Source organism: Hemicordylus capensis, chromosome 2 (assembly GCF_027244095.1).
Source record: "Hemicordylus capensis ecotype Gifberg chromosome 2, rHemCap1.1.pri, whole genome shotgun sequence".
Taxonomy (NCBI): domain Eukaryota; kingdom Metazoa; phylum Chordata; class Lepidosauria; order Squamata; family Cordylidae; genus Hemicordylus; species Hemicordylus capensis.
The window spans coordinates 112,284,837-112,300,811 of NC_069658.1; the positions used below are offsets into that span (position 1 = coordinate 112,284,837).

Sequence of the window (15,975 nt, forward strand, 5' to 3'; positions counted from 1 at the left end):
TCCCACCCACCCCTCCCCGCAACTGTAGGACTCATTCCTGATCCGTCCTTCATATTTAAAGTACCATCCACCTTTTTTTTTCTTTTTTTAAACACATTTTTTAATATCCTGCACTTCCTCCAAGGAGCCCAGAGTGGTGTACTACTTACTTAAGTTTCTCCTCACAACAACCCTGTGAAGTAGGTCAGGCTGAGAGAGAAGTGACTGGCCCAGAGTCACCCAGCAAGTATCATGGCTGAATGGGGATTTGAACTCGGGTCTCCCCTGTCCTAGTCCATCATTCACAGGATGTTCTGTTACTGTCATTTTGTCCCAATTCCATACATCCTTCAGAGCACACCTGGCACAAGATAGATGTTAGGAGATGCCTGAAAGTCTTCATTAGACGTACAGAGCAGTTTCAGTCATCAGATGCGCTGTTTGTATTTATCTACTTCTATGGGTCAGAAGGTCTCTATTTCTACCATAACTAGTTGGATCAAGGCATGCATTTTTCTGGCTTACAACACCCTAAACCTTCCTACTTCTCTGTATATTTTGGCTCACTCTACCAGAGCAGCTGCAACAATGGCAACATTTTCAACTAACCCTCCTCTTGCTGAAATTTGTAAAGCAGCAACATGGCCATCAACCTTTACAAGATGCTATAAGCCTTTACACGCTCAGCAGAGGCCACTGTTGGTAGAAGGGTTTTGCGCAGGTACTCCCTCCCTAGTAGACCAGGGTGCTCCCACCTTGGAATATCAGCTACAGCATGTCCCATGAGATGTCCTCACCTAGCATCAGGGAAAGGAGTGTTGGTTACTTACCATGAAGGCTTGTTCCTGCTGCTGGAGCTGAGGACATCTTGGTCCACCCACTTGGGCTGCCTGGGTCTACTGCAGAAACTACTTCCTTGGGACAAATGAAGAGAAATTCTTACAGTTTTTTCTCAACTTGGCTATTCAGAACTGGGTGGGCTGTCCTCCCCAGGCTACTTAAAGACATCTAACTGATTTGCATAGTCCTGCCTTCAGGAGCAGCGTAGGGGAGGATAACCCATGAGATGACCTCAACTTCTGCAGCAGCAGGAAGAAACCTTCACAGTAAGTAACCAACACTCCTATCTCTTGCTTGAGGGGTTCCCAGAGGCATCTGGTGGGTCACTGTGGGAAACAGAATATTGGACTAGACAGGCATTTGACCTGATCCAGCAGGACTGTTTTTATGTAGTTACGACATCAGGAAGAAGGCTAGGTTAGAACCACTTAATGCTGAGCTGCACCAGGTGATTATAATGAATGTGCAGATCAGCTCTGAGATCAGAATTTAGGCTGGTATCTGGCTGGAAGGCAAAAAGGGAGCTTTTTGCTTTTGAAGAGATCAATGAGACCTCTTTTGATTTGGAAATACTTGCTTATACTTAGGTAGGAAAACTCTTTTTCCACACTGTTATTTTCGTCTCTCTCTACATGAAATGTAGCCTCTAATGATTATCTGTTTTCAGTCTACAGCTTCTGATATGCGGTTTGAAGACACCTTCTATGGAGCTGATATTATCCAGGGAGAAAAGAAAAGGCAGAGGGTACTGAGTTCCAGATTTAAGAATGAATATGTGGATGACCCTGGATATCGCAGCTTCCTGAAAACCTCATTCCAGAAGAAGTGCCAGAAGAGACTATGAAGGAAGAAATGCTCGTGCTTACCTCCTCCCTTTTTCTTTGTGTGTGCAGGGGATTAAATGTATTAAGTGTGAGGTGAAGGAAAAATGGAAGTAATCATTATTTTGAAGAACTATCTTTTCAAAACAAGGCTTGTAGCTTGTGGTTAGCATACTTCTTGAGGTATGCCAAGAGTCAGACCCTTAGAGCCTTTGTTAACTTCAGGTCCCGAATTTGAGGTTAAAAATTTAAAGGGTCTGATTTGCATCCAAGATTAGTCAGTGTCATGTTGGGAATGAGATGCCCTGTCAAATAATGTGCATAAGAACCCACATAAGCATATATCAGTGAATACCTAGTCTTGTCAGCACATCAATCACAGGTAAAATCTACAGTCTCACAACAGCTATGAGTGAAGAACCAGGCCAAGGGATAGTACAGTAGTAGTTATACCTACCTAGATGGAGATTTGTCCAAAGGCTAGGAATCTCAGTGACAGAAGGTTGTCAGCAGATAGGAAATAGAGTTATGCCCTTTTGCTATGAGACATTTGGTGTTTTTATTAATGGTTTTTAAAAAAGCTTTTCTAAAACAAATGCAAATATAAACAGCACTGATCTCTCCAAATACTGTATGGTCATTAATGTGTACAGTACTCTTCACATTGTTTATGCTTTCATTGCTTTCAGTTACTTCCGGGACAAGACTCAGCTGTTGAAATGAGATGGGGTAGGGTGGTGGGTGAGGACGTGTTGTTTCTAAAGGAGGAAGTCTTCAGAAAAAGGGGTATATTTAAAGAGAGAGATTTTTTTGGCATCTATTTTTAAATATTTTTTTCATGATACTCTTGGGGGAAAACAGCAATTTGTACAATAAATTGTCTTTCATTGTGTTTGTAAAATTAGAGTTTACATATCTTTGCTTGGCAGGCTAGTTTTGAACGAATGTAATATAGTAATATAATATGGTCTTCCCTTTTGAAATGATAGTCTGCAAAATGTAGTAGTGTTTGAAATAAATAATGTCCCTTTGCTTACTAATTTTGGAGTGTGGCAATATCACTGTATATCTAGTAGGTATTTCTTATTTTTATTGATTTAAAATATTTATGCCCCTCCCCTCAAGAACACTACTGCTTGGGGCAGCTTACAACATTAATAAAATAGATACAATATAAAACAAAAGACTAATACAGTTAAAAGACCAGGGTAAAACCACATTTTTTAAAAAATGATGTATTGGTTGATGTATGGATGACAATTGGTCAGAGCTTTACATATTGGAAACAAAACTCCTATTGCATGTCATCTAGCTGTTTTAGAAGGTGTCGACTGACCTGAGTCCATTTTGGGACTGACAGATAGCATTAAGGTTCCAACAACATGGTTTTCTGGCTGGCACAAACAGGTCAGACAAAAGCATAATATGCCATTCTAATTGTGCTTCCTCCATAAACACACATTTTGAAAAATGTTCTGCTGCCATAAAAGACATATAAATGTACTGGGGAGATACAATTCTGTGAGGTCCCCTATTACATGAATTGATCTTTTAAAAACATGCTCGAGTTTCCTTTAATATGAGCTAAAACAGTGAAGGTCAGGGGCAAGGCACAGATCAAGAAGATTCATTGTTATTTAAACCCCTCACATTGTTTGGGACAAAGTTCCTCATGGCCACTTCCTGCCATGTTGAAGAAATATCAGCTGAAGGTGCAGGCAGACCCTTTGAGGGGAAAGTATAATAAAGGCTGGGCTTTTAAAAGCTGTCTATAAGTGTAATAGAGAATACTCAACTTCGTTTACTGCAGCCAGTTCTTGAACATAAACTAATGATGCAGGTAGGTTCAATGAAATGCCTGTCCTCCCTACCAAGTCTTGATCTATGGTGTTTCCTTTATTATGCATACCAATGAGTATTCTCTGGAAAAGAAACATAAGCCATTTTAGTGAGCTTTTTAAAAAATTCCCTCATAGATGTTTTACATTGAAACCGTGAGAGCAATGGATCATCTCCTGTAGAAAGGAATTAATGGCTATTATTAAAAGTTTTTTTTAACTCCCAGAAACCAATTGAGAGAAACCTCAGAAGGGTAATTATTAACTAAATGAGATATTAATTTCTTCATGAATGTTAAGGGAATGGGCATAGTAGCCACAAAAAGAGCACCCAGGAGAAGATTAGAAACCCACAAGTGCATGGGTTTCCTCCTTGATTGATCATATTTAATTTATACAGACATGCTTATTTTATTTTATTTAGGCAGGAAAAGAAAGTAGTCAGTCTGGTTTATAGGCTCATAATCCCATATGACATGGTTTCTGTGTGAGTGGGAGAATGGGTGGCTAAACCCTGACTTATGCACCAGGTTAAAAATACTTCAAAACTCACAATAACTAGACCTCTCTACCTTTTAACTGGTTGATTACATTCATCTCTATACAGGTGGCCCTCATTATTCATGAGGGTTGTGTTGTCACCTATAGGCATGAATATGGAAACTGTGAATAACGAAACCTTACCACTATGGGAATCTAGGGATTAAGTTCCTAACAAACAAAAGGGAAATAAGAGGAAGAAAGCACTGTACCTTATTTTTCAGGTCTCCAGCAATGCCTCCCAAACCCTGAAAACAATCAGATGTTTGCCAAAGCATTTTTTAATAACCACAAAGTGGCTCTCCACCATAAAATAGTGGCCAGAAATGACATCGGAGGTCATTTCCAGCCACTCAGAACTGAATAGGAAAATTTCACCTATTTCCCACCCATGAATAAAGAAACTGGGTCTCAAGACCCAACTGCAGATACATGAATCAGCAAGTCTGTAGATAATGAGAGCCACCTGTATTACAAACAGCTCAATAAAGGTACCTTTCTGAGATACAGGAGTAGGAGGTAATTTGAAGAATGTAACAAACAAATACCATTAATCATTGTTAGAAAAGACCATCTTTTACTATTTTCTTTTTCATTCCTTGTTACAGTAATACAACAGATCTAAAACAACCTCACAAATAAGCCTTAACTCGCTGATTTAAAATGTGCCTTTATTGATGAAAATTGGCCCCCACTGCTTAATCAGATAATGCTTTAGTGGACCAGTTGTCCAAACAAATTTAAAGCTTGCAGCGAGTGTTAAAAAATCACACCCTTTTTTTAGTTTGTAAAAGATTATAGTCTTTCTTTTCCTGCATCTATCGATACCTGGGTCTTGCCTGTACAAAAGTCAGAGAGAGGAGCGTATGCATTAGGGGTGTGCAATTTTGATTTTGATGTATCGATTCTGATCCAAATTGAAACACCCCTGGTTTGTTTTGGGGTGTGAATCTGACCCATCCGAATCACCCCAGATTCAATTCAGATCCAAATTAATCTGAATATGAATCAATTTGGATAAAAACCTGGGTCCCAGGGCCAAAGGAGTGGGGTGGGGTGGTAGTGCCTAATGGGCGGAGGCTACCACCCAAATTGCAGATGAATTGGGCAAAGGGCTGATTTTTGGTGAATTTTTGAAGTTTTAGTGTCCTTTGGGGCAGATTTGGGGCATAACGTGGGGTATGGGGCAGAAGGGTGGGGTGGGGTGGTAGTGCCTAATGGGTTGAGGCTACCACCCAAAGTGCAGAGGGATTGGGCAAAGGTTTTTCTCCATAAGGTATACTGGAGGTGTATCTCTTCACGTTGGGGGTAAAGGGGTGGCCTAGAGCAGTGTGGGGTTGGTGGTAGTGAACAAGGGGGGCAAGGAAGCTACCAGAATTTTTTCAAAGGATTTGGGCAGAGGGCTGATTTTTGGTGATTTGTTGAAGTTTACGGGTCTTTTAACGTTTTCCCCCATAAGGTGTAATGGAGGTTTCAGCAGCCCCATAACTGCACTTTGGGGGGTGCTGGGGTGGCCCAGAATGAGTGGTGGTGTAGTACACATAGGGTGCTAGCCACCCCCATGGGTTGCTAACCCATGGGGTACAGGGTTCTGTTGTTTCTGACGTGTTCTGAGTGTAGATTCTCTGGTAGCAAATGAGATTTTCAATACAAACCATGAATCCACTCTCATTTGTTACCAGAGAATCTACACTCAGAACACCTCAGAAACAACAGAACCCTGTACCCCATGGGTTAGCAACAGAACCCTGTGCCAGAAGGCTGGCACCCTCTGTTCACTACTCGCTCTGGGCCAACCCAGCGCCCCCCAAGTGCAGTTATGGGGCTGCTGAAACCTCCATTACACCTTATAGGGAAAAACCTTAAAGACCTGTAAACTTCAACAAATCACCCAAAATCAGCTCTCTGCCCAAATCCTTTGAAAAAATTCTGGTAGTTTCCTTGCCCCCTTGCCAGTCTGTGAAGACAATACTGACCTAGATAGACCAACGGTCTGACTCAGTATATGGCAGCTTCCTATGTTCCATTATACCCAAAATGGAAATTTTCCATTTTCCATTTTGGGACCTGAAATTTTGACCCCACAGCTTGCAGGTGGGGGTGGGGAATTAGTGGCATTCCATGTTCCAACTACCCCCCAACCCACAAGCAACTGGGTACTCAGTTTATATTTTAGGAATTTTTAATCTTCATTATGAGAAAAGGTTATTAGACACCAAAGAGCCTAAACACTTGAAAACAATCCTAGAACATAAATGTGGTAGTACCCCACTGCCTTGCGGGTGGGAGTGGGGTGTAGTTGACACATGGCAGTTGACAGTTGGCACTGTCAAAAAGACAGTCAAAATGAATAGAAGAATGAAAGTGTGTAATGAATCCTCATAGGGATTCACTGAAGGAAAGTATTATACACCAAAGCATCCAAACACTTGAAAAATATTGACCACACATTTTGCTCCATAACTTCACTTCTACAAGGGCTAGCTTAGCTTTAAAAAAAAAAAAAAAATTGAAAGCTGGGACTCTTGGGGAATTATTAGGAGGGATCCAAATCTCAAATTGATTCAAATCAAATCAGGCACAATTCGATTTGTACTCAAATCTAGCCAATGGACCACAGGGGTGATTTGTTTTGGCTCCGAATCATCTGAATCAGCTAGATTCGGGTACAAATCGATTTGTACCCAAATCAATTTGCACATCCCTAGTATGCATGGGATGGTGTCAAGGAGCAGAAATATATCTGTAGATCATATGGAGGAGTAACTGACATTAATATTGGAGGACTCTGAAGAATTTACTTTGGTCAAGCCATGGATGTTGCAGCCAGTAATAAAAAGGTGGTATGTGTGATGTTCTTTCTGCAGGCCCTAGCCCTGTTGTAGTGAACCAAGCCTGATTTTGTGCTTAGGAGCTAGCAGATGAAATTAGGCTGGCTTCACCAGTGTCACAAGCAACCAGTTCTTTTATATGGTGACCATGTACGATCTGGGCGTGCAAGATAGATCAAAGCAATCCTAAATGATTCAATGGGATTTATCGAGTACAAAAGAATAACAACATCAATCTAACTGAGCACAAAGCAGAACAATCTATCAGAATTACTAACACTATTTCAACCACAGCCAGCAACAACATTCACCCAGTTTTCCTATCTATCATATGTGTGTGTATTAAATCCTCCTAGAGCCTAATATAATTCAGATATAGGCAGAAAAGGGTGGGGGTAAGGAAGGTTGAGGACTGGCACGGGTTGAGGAGATCAGGAATTATTAGAGGGAAGAGGGGAAAGGAGAAGAAGGGGAAAGGATGGAGGGATCCAAGGCTTGTGGAGCAGCATATTACCAGGGTCAGAGGTTTGAGAGCGGTGGGGCTTTCAGCTGAAGGAGAGAGGCTGTAGCTGGAAACAGGAGCTTGAGAGCGATGGTCAAGCAGGCAGTTTGCTCAGAGCGAGGCTGAGTGAGAGCACCATGGCTGGGGAAGTCTTGACTTCTCACTGCACAGCAGAAGTCACAGACAGCTCCTGTCCATGGACAGAGTTCCTGCTTGTTGCCCCGCAGCTTAGCAGCAAACTCTGGGATGGCTCTTGAGCAAGTATGCTTGTTAGGCAAGATTGCTGACTCTGTCCAGCAAGCCTCATTCTTTATAGTTGTATCTTCCTTTGATCTCCATAGAGTCTATTCAAGATATCCTCACCCTTCCCAGATCCCCAAAAAGGTGACAATTTGCTGTTACCTTCTGGATCTTGTCTTTTAATTATTCAGGATATTAGCTAGGTCCTGGGAGATCTGAATCCCATCTTATGTAAGCTGCTACTTAGGGGAGAGACATTCTAATTTGCCTAAAGCAAATCTGCATCTCTGAGTTGCAAATGGACATCTTCTCTTGTCCCCAGATTTCTTGTGCTTGGTCCCAGAAGGTGTTAAAAGGTGTTAGTAAAGTAAGAATTAAAATCTATAGGTGTTTTCTTTGTGTGCATTTACCTAGAGTGGAATTTCTATAGACAGCAATTGAGTATCCCCTTTGGGCATAGCAGGGCAATCATTGACAAGGATTAACATAGACCTTGCAGGAGGAAGTGAGAGCTCAGCTTCTCACTTCTTCCAGGCATTATCTAATAGTGGGTTAGATTTTAGCATTTTGATTGCTCAGGCCTGGCCTTTGTGTTTCTTTGAGTACCCATTTCACAATACAATGCTGGATTGCCTCTTTCTTCACAGAGCAGTTAGCAGAGGCAGTCATGAGACCTGGGTGTAAGTTCACCTTGAGTTCAGGCATTAACCCATTCCTTAATAAAATGGAATCAGACACAGACCTGAATTCCATATACTTCTGGGTTGGTACCTCTGGGTCTAATGTTGGGGTATGGGGGGTGGGGGGAGTCCCCAACACTGTCTCAAGTCCCAACCCTCTGCTATTCACCTTTTAAAAAGTTGTCCATGTTGCATTTGCAGAATGTTGTTCTAGTGCAGGGATAGGCACTAGACCAGCTTCCATCATAAATTGTGGGAATGATTAACAACAGTTGAAGTGCCAAGGCTGCCAAGCCCTGTCGTTGTGTGTAGAATAGGTGTTGGGGACCTGAAGCCTCATCTCTGTGGAACTGTATATGCTGCTGCCTCAAGGCCCTATCGAGGCACCAAAGGGAATAGGGATGTACAATGTCAGCACCAGTGGTTGGAAGACATTAGGAAGGTTCAGAATTTGCAGGATCTGATATACTCAGAATCTGGTCTGCTTTTACCTTGCTAACAGAGTAGAAGCTGCCTGCTCCATCTAATGCCCTTGTCTTTACCCTGGCTGCTACTCATAGCTTTGCAACTGACTTCAGGGCCCCAGTTTACAGAGCACACATTCTAGGTCTGGATCTTGGGATGGCAATGCCAACTCCAATCTGCTCACCTTGACACAGGGAATTGGCACCACTTTTCACCTTCTGGCTTAGTATTTGCAAGAAAAAGAGGACTTTCTGATGATGATATAATAAATATCATGTTCTCTTTACCTTGCAATTCCTCTCCATATCTGATTGTGATTCTTCTGAAGGAACCTGCAGTATAGCCGGCAATACCTCTTGACCATCCATCTGATGCTTGTGGGCTTCCCCAAAACATCTAGTTAGCTACTCAGGGAATCAGAATACTGGACTTGATTAATCCAGTTAAGCTCTTCTCATGCATTCAATACATTGTGGATTCTTAGGAACTCCATGTGCCTGATCCCACAACCAAATGATCAAAGTGGGAGCTCAGGTACATTTTGTTTTCTATTTAGTTTTTTTTTAAGACGTTATTATTGCTACAGCTTCTATTTCAGAACTACACACACACACACACACACAAACAAAGACTCTCCATCACCGCCCCGCCATACACAACAAATGAAAGATCTCAGATAAATTTTCTGCTTTTTACTTTATGTTGGGGTGCTGCATTGCCCAGATCATCTCGTGGCCGCGCAGCTGACAGTGAGGAGCATGGCATCCCTTTGGGGCCTCCCTTCCTTCCCAGTGGCGCAGTGGGCAGGCTGACATTGGACCAGTGCGCACCCTGCTCAGCCAAGGGCCCCCAGGTTAAGGAGTTGCTGGCAACAATGCCAGTAACAACACGACACCAGGGAGAAACAGAAGCAGGAAATGGGGTGTGGGAGGGGGCGGAGTCAGGAGGAGGGTTGGAGGCTTGCCAGCTCTGCTTAGGGCTATTTAAACAACATGGAGCCGATGATGAAAGCTGATCTCTGAGAACAGGGCCAGAGTGTCCCCGGAGAGGTAACCAGTCAAGGGCAGCCGTGCAGGAGGAGGAACCAGGGTGATTATAACACCCTCCCCTGCCCCACTCTGAGGCACCTAATAACCCCAGGAGGTCAGAAGCTGGACCAGCACAAAAGGTTGCCGTATTCCTCATTCTTACTATGTGCCTGACATTTTCTTTCTGAGGGAGCTACCATTTCCTCAGAAAGAAAGGGGGGAAAGGGGCAGCAGCAAATTGGTGGGGGAGGGGGAGAGAAAACAGTCAGCTTGGCCCCCAAGCCCCATCTGTTTCAATTAAAAATCACCTTTCAACACATGTACAACTGAACAGGGATATTTAAACATTTGGACAAATCAATAGCTACCTTTATATAAAATGCATAACGAGGGGAACCAGAATACTTCTTGACAAATTCCATGTAGTAGTAATACTTGGATTTCTACATTTTAAGTACTGTTTATTATTTTATTATTTATCCTATGAACTGCATATGGCACGGAACATACAGTGATAAGTGCAAGTACTGTATGATTTATATATAATTTAAACTAATTTGTATAGCATTTCATCTTGTATATATCTTCTTTAAGACTGAACATTATTCAATTTATGGAACTTTTTATAGGTCTCGTTTGGCACCAATTTGAGGCTCCTTTTTTCCTGCTGTGTGTTGATTGATTGATTCTTTTTAATCCCCTCAAACAGACCGAGTTGCCTAGTGAAAGCATCTCTCTCCTCCGTACACTAAGGTCTTCAACACCAAGACTGTCTCTGGACAGAAGCAGGACACATTTGTTCTGCACATGAGAAATAGGACAAGATTCTGCAAGTAACATGGAGCTGGCATAACCCTTCTATGAGTTATGACAACAATTTGTTATGGGGTGGCTAACAAATAAAGTTTATTATTATTTATTATTTATTAATTTACTCAGCAAATCACAAATCAGATAAGTGAAGGCCACAAGATTTGACTCAGTGGATGCTGAGACAGTGCATGAATGGAGGCTTAGATATTTTGCCTTAGTTCTGCTCCACTATGCCCTTGCATTTGTCAGACCATGTAATCCATTCTCCTCAGTGCATTTGGCTGCTGCCAGTATAATAGAAACAGCATTTGCCACTTGGCAACATCTCTCTTTATCAAGATTTCATGCTTTACACCTTTCAGATGGCCCAGTGTGATGTGGCGTAATTTCTCTCCTTGGATCACTTTATCTCATGGCCTCTCTTTTCCCCAAGCTGAACCTAGCTTGCAACTGTCTAAATAATGCAAACAATTTGTCTTGTCTTATGCACTGTTCAGAATGTGCTGTAATGTATCTGTGGGGTCGGGGGGGGGACGGGGACGGGGACAGGCTTGTTCATGAAGCAAGTGTGTGGGTGTTGTTAGTGTTGGTCAAGATTTAGATAAATAACATTGATATTAATTAAACAACAACAACCTTTCCATTTACAAGAATGCGAAATGTGTCTTGTAAAGAAAATTGAGCTTGTTTTGCTAGTTTTGGGTAGACAGACTCTCTGTATAGGATCAGCTGCTGTTTTTTCTTTTCTTTTTTCTTTTTAAGGCCCTGAGCAAAAGACTGTGGCTGTTGGGGAGAGAGAGGGACATCTCTGAGCAAAGGTAGAGTGCTTTCATCTCACTAGGGACTTGCCACATTGTGCCGGAATACATCCAAATTATGGGATGTGTGAGAGCTCATGCTCAGATGCATCAGGCAGCTTCTATCGCCTGTGGCAGCCAATCAGCAAGACTTTTCAGCAGAGGGGAAAGACAGGAACGTCACAGGTCTGGAGCTATGTGGGTCATATGCCACAATGTGCTACCAGAGCAGTAACCAAGAGCAGCCAGTGAGGAAGATTCATCAACTGATGATGTCATTTGTCCAAGCTGGTTGCTGTTGGCTACTGCAGAAGTATCACACTAGCATTTGTACTGTGCATCTGCGCCAGTCCTGCCTCCTAAGTTCCTGTCCTGCTTTCTCCTGAAAATAGGAGAGGAGGTGTGGTTTAATCTTCCTGGAGATCCAACATGATAAGGCTTTCCCCTCTCTATCATCTATTTTCTCACACAGGATGGGGTGGGGGGAGAAGTAACCTGAGATATTTGTGCCCAACCTAGTTTCAGATGTCTTTTGACATACAATGAGGCTATTCTCACGACCAGCCAAAGCCGGGCTAAGGGAGGCTAGCCCAGTTTTGCCTGGTTGTGTGCTGCAACGGGAGTCACGCAGCTCCCGGCAGCAAGCCTCCCTAAATGCCCCTCCCCTTAGACAAGGTTAGCGGAGTGAGCGCTCCACTAACCCTGTGTATTGGATTGTGTATCACTGCACTACGGCAACTCACAAGGAGACCCCTGGCCGGGAGGCTACAACCCTCGCAGCATTGGGGGGCTCCCTGGAATGCCCCACACATTGCATTCTGGTACTTCTGGGGGGCAGGAGGCCCCAATCCCCACCACCCCAATCAGCTCCGTGATGGAGCTGGTAATCGTGTGGGCAGCCAATCTGGCCGCCCAGGGTTTGCTGACTCCTCGTGTGCGGGGAGAGTGGGCCAAACCTGTTCTCCCCGCAAACCCCCTCACGGTTCTCCATGCTGCTTGTCTGGAGAGCCTTTGTGTGTATATAATGCTAGTCCATTTTAATTGTACCAACCTAACTATGGATGGTAGCTTATATCAGAATTGTTGTTGTTCGCATCGATGGCAGTAACACAGTAACCAAGAAGCTGCTTTCAAAATACTGTGTAATTGACCGAAAGATTCTGATTCCATACGTTTTGTGTAGGATGACTACAGAGATATGCCATAAGATACAGGTTTAGACTCCGGATTAGTCTCTGGGAGTACAGAGGAGTGGCATCAGCAACCCAGGCCATACTGAAAGTGGGACATGGGGTGCTGGCTTCCCACTACTCTTATTAAATGGTCTTGCAGTCAGTTTGTTTGTTTATTTATTTATTTATTTATTTAACACATTTCTATATCGCCCTAACCCAAGGTCTTAGGGCAGTTCACAACAACAAATACTAAAAACAATTTAAAACAAATAATAAACAATCAAAAGTTTTAAAAATTTAAAAGTTAAAAAGTTAAAAAGCTAACAAGTTAAAAAGCTTGGGTAAAAAGATGAGTCTTTAAATCCCTTTAAAAAGCCACTAGAGATGGGGAGACTCTTATTCTCACAGGAAGTGCGTTCCAAAGTCTCGGGGCGACAACAGAGAAGGCCCGTCCCTGGGTGGCCACCAAACGACATGAAGGTAGCCACAGACGAGCCTCCCCTGATGAACGTAGTGGACGATGGGGATTCATGCAGAAGAAGTTTAGTTGTTGACAAGAGGCTTATGTTGTGGCTTGAACATTCTGTAGTAGGGTTCTTGTTTCCTTGTTAATATGACCACATCAAACACCTGAACTCCCTTTTCAGCTTTCCCAAGGACATCCGACATATTCCTTCTGTGAGAAACTCTTTAGTCAGCGGTTTCCTTCAGGGTAATGAGCTTCATTTAGCCTAAAACACTCTCGCTTCCAGAAAAATATGGGCAGTAATTCTGCTTTAATTTCCAATTTTCTCCATTTTTTATACAGTTTCAAGCATGAAATATGGCAAATTACCTTTAAAAGTTTGATCTGTGACTCTGGAGCCACATTTTACAATAATGAATTTTGTATAACGTCACCCACACTTCCTCTAACCACATCCCATACATAGGGTTTGGGTGCTTTAAAATAAAAAGAAGAAGAACAAGGCTTTGTCTCCAAAAGTCTAACTCAGCAATCCTGAATGCAAGAGTCTTTAATATCATAAGACACTGGCTGCAGTGGAAATGACTGAATCTAATAGGAGATGCAGAACACACAAAGCATTTTAGTTAATGGGACATTTCCTAGAGGCGGATGCTCTGGAGAGTGCTAGTGGCAGCAGAAATGGCAAGACAAAAGGAGAAAAAGGGGACACGGACAGGTGATACAACTGCCTGAATACATAGATTCCTCACAACTGAAAGATGACTAAGATAGGAAAAGACCATGGATGGCAAATGTAGGCTAGCTGCCTGTTTGATTTTGTTTCTTACCTGCTGTTGATGGACTTTCTAAAGAGAGCGATTTGCACAGCATGAGTATGGATTATCCAAAGGCAGATATAAATGAAGAAATAAGCCCCGCTCACTTGCTCTCCTTGTCCTCTTCTGTTAATGTTGATGTTGAGACCATTTTGGTAAGGGCTAAACTATATATTATATTAAATGCTTCATTTAGTCCTGTGTATCCCCCCACCCACCCAATTGTAAATAGCATCTGGGGGTGATCAGGATTAGGACCATGTCATGCAAGGGAGGGATTGCATCATAGTCCTGATGACCCCCCCCCCTCAACTACTACTGACTTACCTCTAATAGGAAGCTGTCATTGGCACCAATACTAGCAGGTGATGTTTCCACATACGTGGCTTAAAGCAGTTGCTGCTGAACATGAGTATTGTATTGGCACACGTGACTTCTTTCCAGCTTTCTATTCCATATTAAGAATGATCACCTAGAGCGGGGCGGGGGGGTCGTCAGAGGCAATTTAAACCTCATGTTTGAGAATGCTCTTAATCCATTGTGTTGCTCGCTCTCGCTCTCTCGCTCTCTCTCCCTCTGCAGAGATGTACAAACATTTTTGTCCAGTCATTCCTACCCCGTGTCTTTGTCTCTCCTTGAAATGGCTTCTTATTCTGGTTCTTTTCTCTTGCAGTTCCTTGTTCCCCAAGGTCTTCTGCTTGTTTGCTCCAGTGACAACCTAGGTGATGTTAGAGAAACACTGTTGCCCTTGATGTGGGCACTAATCCCACCAGTGCATCTAGTGCCATAGGTTTTTGTAGTGATTTAAAAACCTGTTTGAACAGAGGAGAGCATGGGATTAAAAAAAAAAAACTAAGTGTGTGTCTGTGTGTGTCTGTGTGCAATGATGTCTTTATCACACCAGCAACAACTCTTCAGAGTTAAGACTGGAGGAAAACATATCTGGATCTTGATTAAATATTGCATTCTAAAATCTCAATATATCATGATTTAATGCTACTCAGTGATTTTAGTAGGGCTTCCTCTCTATTCTGTGTGATCAGGATCTGCCCCATAGTCAGTGCTGGGAAATCAACATAAGAACAGCCCTGCTGGATCAGTCCCAAGGCCCATCTAGTCCAGCATCCTGTTTCATACAGTGGCCTACTAGATGCCACTGGAAGCTTACAGCAGGAGTTGAGGGCATGCCCCCTCTCCTGCTGTTACTCCCCTGCAACTGGTACTCAGAGGCATCCTACCTTTAAGGTGAGAGGTGGCCCTCCGAATAGTAGCCATTGATAGACCTCTCCTCCATGAAGTTATCCACGCCCCTCTTAAAGCCATCCAGGTTGTTGGCTGTCACCACATCTTGTGGCAGAGAATTCCACAAGTTGATTATTTGTTGTGTGAAAAGGACCATTTGATGGTCCTAGATTTCTTGGCAGTCAATTTCATGGGATGACCCCTGGTTCTAGTGTTATGTGAGAGGGAGGAGAATTTCTCTCCATCCACTTTCTCCACTCCATGCATGATTTTATAGACCTCTATAATGTCTCCCCGCAGTCACCTATGTGCATGTTTGCAAACTCACTAACCTACCCTTTCAGCACCGCCTTTGCTACCAACTCCACTCTTCTTCTCCTTCATTCTGCTGTTTGAGGCTCTTCCTAATGCTATCATCTTCAACTCACCTGGACAAAGCCTTCAAGATGTAGGGAATCTTCGGATCTCCCCAGGTCTGAGGACTTGGCTTTTAAAGATGAGGCTGTACTTACTAGCAAATATGATCCCGCCTGCTATCAGAAAGTAGTGCATAAGTATAGGTATGTTTGGGAGGTCCCTAGCCTCTAAATGACCTTGCTCCTCGTACTTGCATGAAAGAACAGAGAATTTCCAAGACTCTCCGTGAAGTCTTCTGAATGTCATTGCACTCTCTGGAGCAAGCTTTGCATTTGTGTGTAATGGGGACCCCATCCTGGGCAATTACATGGAACTGATTTTCCACAAGCTTAGAGCTGTCTAGAATTGGTTTGCATCCTTGCCGTGATCAAACTATTCTTTCTAAAAAGTTGTTGGTTTTTATTAGGTTTTAATTGTATTGAGGGCTAATTTTTAAATAGTTAAATATTTCCCCAACCAGGGGCGTACCGAGGTTGGAGTGGG

General features: G+C 42.9%; 1 protein-coding gene across 8 annotated transcripts in view; it reads left to right on the plus strand.

Annotated features, from left to right (window-relative positions):
* Positions 1-2,680, plus strand: part of KDM4C (lysine demethylase 4C) — a 413,873-nt gene extending 411,193 nt beyond the window's left edge. For all 8 annotated transcript variants that reach the window (XM_053291925.1, XM_053291926.1, XM_053291928.1 and 5 more), the window contains one exon: positions 1,487-2,680. In XM_053291925.1, the coding sequence (XP_053147900.1) occupies positions 1,487-1,663 (177 nt within the window). In that variant the 3' untranslated portion in view covers positions 1,664-2,680. The remainder of the gene's footprint in view (positions 1-1,486) is intronic.
* The last annotated feature ends 13,295 nt before the right edge of the window (positions 2,681-15,975 follow it).